The 3,250-nt window shown below is 28.1% G+C and overlaps 1 protein-coding gene across 1 annotated transcript in view; it reads right to left on the minus strand.

The window, feature by feature from the left end:
- Nucleotides 1-3,250, minus strand: part of LOC106458373 (lysosomal alpha-glucosidase-like) — a 43,686-nt gene that overhangs the window by 9,137 nt on the left and 31,299 nt on the right. Inside the window, exons 12-13 of the mRNA XM_013917880.2 lie at nt 2,586-2,734; nt 834-918 (exon numbers count right to left, since the gene is read on the minus strand). Of these exons, the coding sequence (XP_013773334.1) occupies nt 834-918; nt 2,586-2,734 (234 nt within the window). The remainder of the gene's footprint in view (nt 1-833; nt 919-2,585; nt 2,735-3,250) is intronic.

A 3,250-nucleotide genomic window follows, 5' to 3' on the forward strand; every position in this document is an offset into this window, starting at 1 on the left:
TATCGTTACTGACAAACAATATACTGAAGCATGGTCTTGTTTTATTAATAACATAACAATAAGTATAAACCACAATCTTGTATCATTACTAACAAAACAATAATACTGAAGCATGGTCTTGTTTTATTAATAACATAACAATAAGTACTAAACCACAATCTCGTATCATTACTAACAAAACAATAATACTGAATCATGGTCTTGTTTTATTAGTGACATAACAATATGTACTAAACCACAATCTTGTATCATTACTAACAAAACAATAATACTGAATCATGGTATTGTTTTATTAGTGACATAACAATATGTACTAAACCACAATCTTGTATCGTTACTGACAAAACAATAATTCTGAATCATGGTCTTGTTTTATTAGTGACATAACAATATGTACTAAACCACAATCTTGTATCGTTACTGACAAAACAATAATTCTGAATCATGGTCTTGTTTTATTAGTGACATAACAATATGTACTAAACCACAATCTTGTATCATTACTAACAAAACAATATACTGAACCAGGATGTTATGTCCTTACTGAGATAGTATATATGAACCACAATTTTGTATTCCTACTGATATAATAAAATATGAAACATTATCTTGTACTTTTTTCCCATCATAACTGCTAATATCTCAATATAATAGATAATGAATGTACTAGAGCATGAAAATCTAAAATGTAAAACAAACTTGAGTAATATATTTACTTTTACACGATGCATGTAGTACCAAATCCAAGGATAATGAAACTAACATAACTTCTCTGATGAAGTACAGTATAATGGTAAAAAATGCTTAAATAACTTAGAACCCACATTACATACTTCATATAGAGCAGGAATGACCATAAGTGCAGAACCCCAGAAAAACTGTGTCTCCACTGTGTAGGTATTCTTGTCCTCTGGATACCTGTAGACAATACCATAACACACTGTAATATATAAACTTTCTCTTTTATTACAGATAATGGAATTTCTAATATTTATTATTTTCTATGATACCTACGATAATTTGATACTTATCACAAATAATTTCCAGTAGCACCTATGAACAAATAAATTTTTTTTCTTCTGTCTTGTATAAATAAAACCAGTTGATATAACTATTTAGATTAATACTTTTAATAACCTGCACCAGACATTCAGTTTTGAACTGACAGGTTAAAGGAAAGGCAAATAGTTAAATTAACACACCTCAAACTCTAGAGCTATCGCCAATGAACAGTGGGATTTGACTGTCTGTCTTATAATGCACACACAACCCCAAAATAATAAAATACAATTTAAGTGAAAAAATACCATAAAGAAATAACTCTCTGGATCTAGACTCTGAATAATTATGGCTAGTTTAATTAATCTGAGTATTATGAATTAAGTTTTCCCTGGTTACTATGAACCTAAGACACAGTAATTAAAACATTATCAAAGGCATTAATTTGAAGAAAAAAAAATGATAGTAACTCACAATGTTCAAAAGTTAAAGTCTACAACATTTTCAGATAAGAATAATGGAAAATCTTTCAGATTTCCAGACACTTAAAAAGCAGCAAATTAATCAACCAGATCCTAACAACAACAGTATATGTTAAATCATAGATCACAGTTGCAAATGTCAGATAAAATAAATATCTTGGATTGTTAACAATATAATATAAAAGATTATAAAAAAGTTGGAGTTTGCTTTTATGCAGATTATAAGTTTGTTCAAAACGTGGAGATTTTTATGGTTTGTTTAGTGTAATATCGCACCACACGGTTTTCATGGGAATGTCAAGCACATATTCATGTCAGTCAGTAGCATGTGTGCTTAAGCTGTATGCATCTAGTCTGCATTAATAAAACAAGGAAACTATCATATGTTTTTATATTTTATCAATATGAATCATATAGTAAATTTAGATACCATTTATAACTTAAAACTATTATATCCTAACATATACATATTAAATATAACAACCATTATCAAAGTAAAAGAGTACTTGATTTATGTCAAACAATTCAACGATGGTACAACTGAAAGACATATAGCTGAAGAATAAGGAATATTATAGTTTATATAATTTCTGAAAACTTTGCTTTTAAAAAAAAGAAAATTATAACATATAGGTTAGTAAAACACAAAATCAGATCTACTACTACTATATAAAACTCAAACATCACCACACCTTCTACATCTCTGAATACATAGAGAAGCACTTTGGTTATTGATAAAACTCAGGGAAATGAAATGGCACTAATTATTATACAGTTAAAGTATAGTAAGACACCTAAATGTTAAAATATCATAGATGTTTATTGTTATTTGTGATACCTTTAATATTACTAATGCTAAGTTTGGATAATACCAGTTAACAAAAAAATAAAAAGGCAATTTATGAAACATATCTACTTTATTTTTTACTCACTACTAATTTTGTAAAATTATTTTGAAATTCTACAATCATCAGTAACATTTCTTGTTCTTATAAAACGTCATAATACTGTTCTGTTTCTAGCTAAAAGTAAACAATTCAATAAAAAGATTTTTTCTAGAATATTTCTTTAACAGTAGGTGATAATATTATTGTAAGCACCTACTCAAAGAAAAGAGGTCGAACAACTGTCTCAGCAGCAGTGTGGCTTCTAAAAAAGAGTGTGTAGAGGAATGGTAAAAGATAATAACGCATTGTAAGGGCATTTCGAGCTGCTGTCACAACTAGAGGTCCTAATGCTACTGGGTCTTGCTCCTGAAAGAGAGAGAGAATATCTTGACAATGCTATAATACTACATAATGAATAAAATCTGTTACTAACAATAGAGTCTTTACTACATCTTTCTTGTTTTATAGTGACTGTTGTATTATACAGAATAGAAATGTATATGAAAATTTATTTTTCCTACTTTTGAAAAAAAAAGGAAAATTTCATTAATAATCATATGATCCTCAATGCAACATAATATACTTTTGTGGTTAACACAAAAACAATTGATTCATGAAGGGTATTAACAAGTTATCACTACTGTGGTTTTGACAAAACTAAAAAAAAACTGGTTCATGAAGGGAATTAACAAGTCATCACTACTGTGGTTATGACAAAACATTAAAAAAACAACTGATTCATGAAAGACATTAACAAGTTATCACTACTGTGGTTATGACAAAACTTAAAAAAAAAAACTGGTTCATGAAAGACATTAACAAGTTATCACTACTGTGGTTATGACAAAACTTAAAAAAAAAAACTGGTTCATGAAAGACATT

This window comes from Limulus polyphemus, unplaced genomic scaffold, assembly GCF_000517525.1.
Source record: "Limulus polyphemus unplaced genomic scaffold, Limulus_polyphemus-2.1.2 Scaffold452, whole genome shotgun sequence".
Classification (NCBI taxonomy): domain Eukaryota; kingdom Metazoa; phylum Arthropoda; class Merostomata; order Xiphosura; family Limulidae; genus Limulus; species Limulus polyphemus.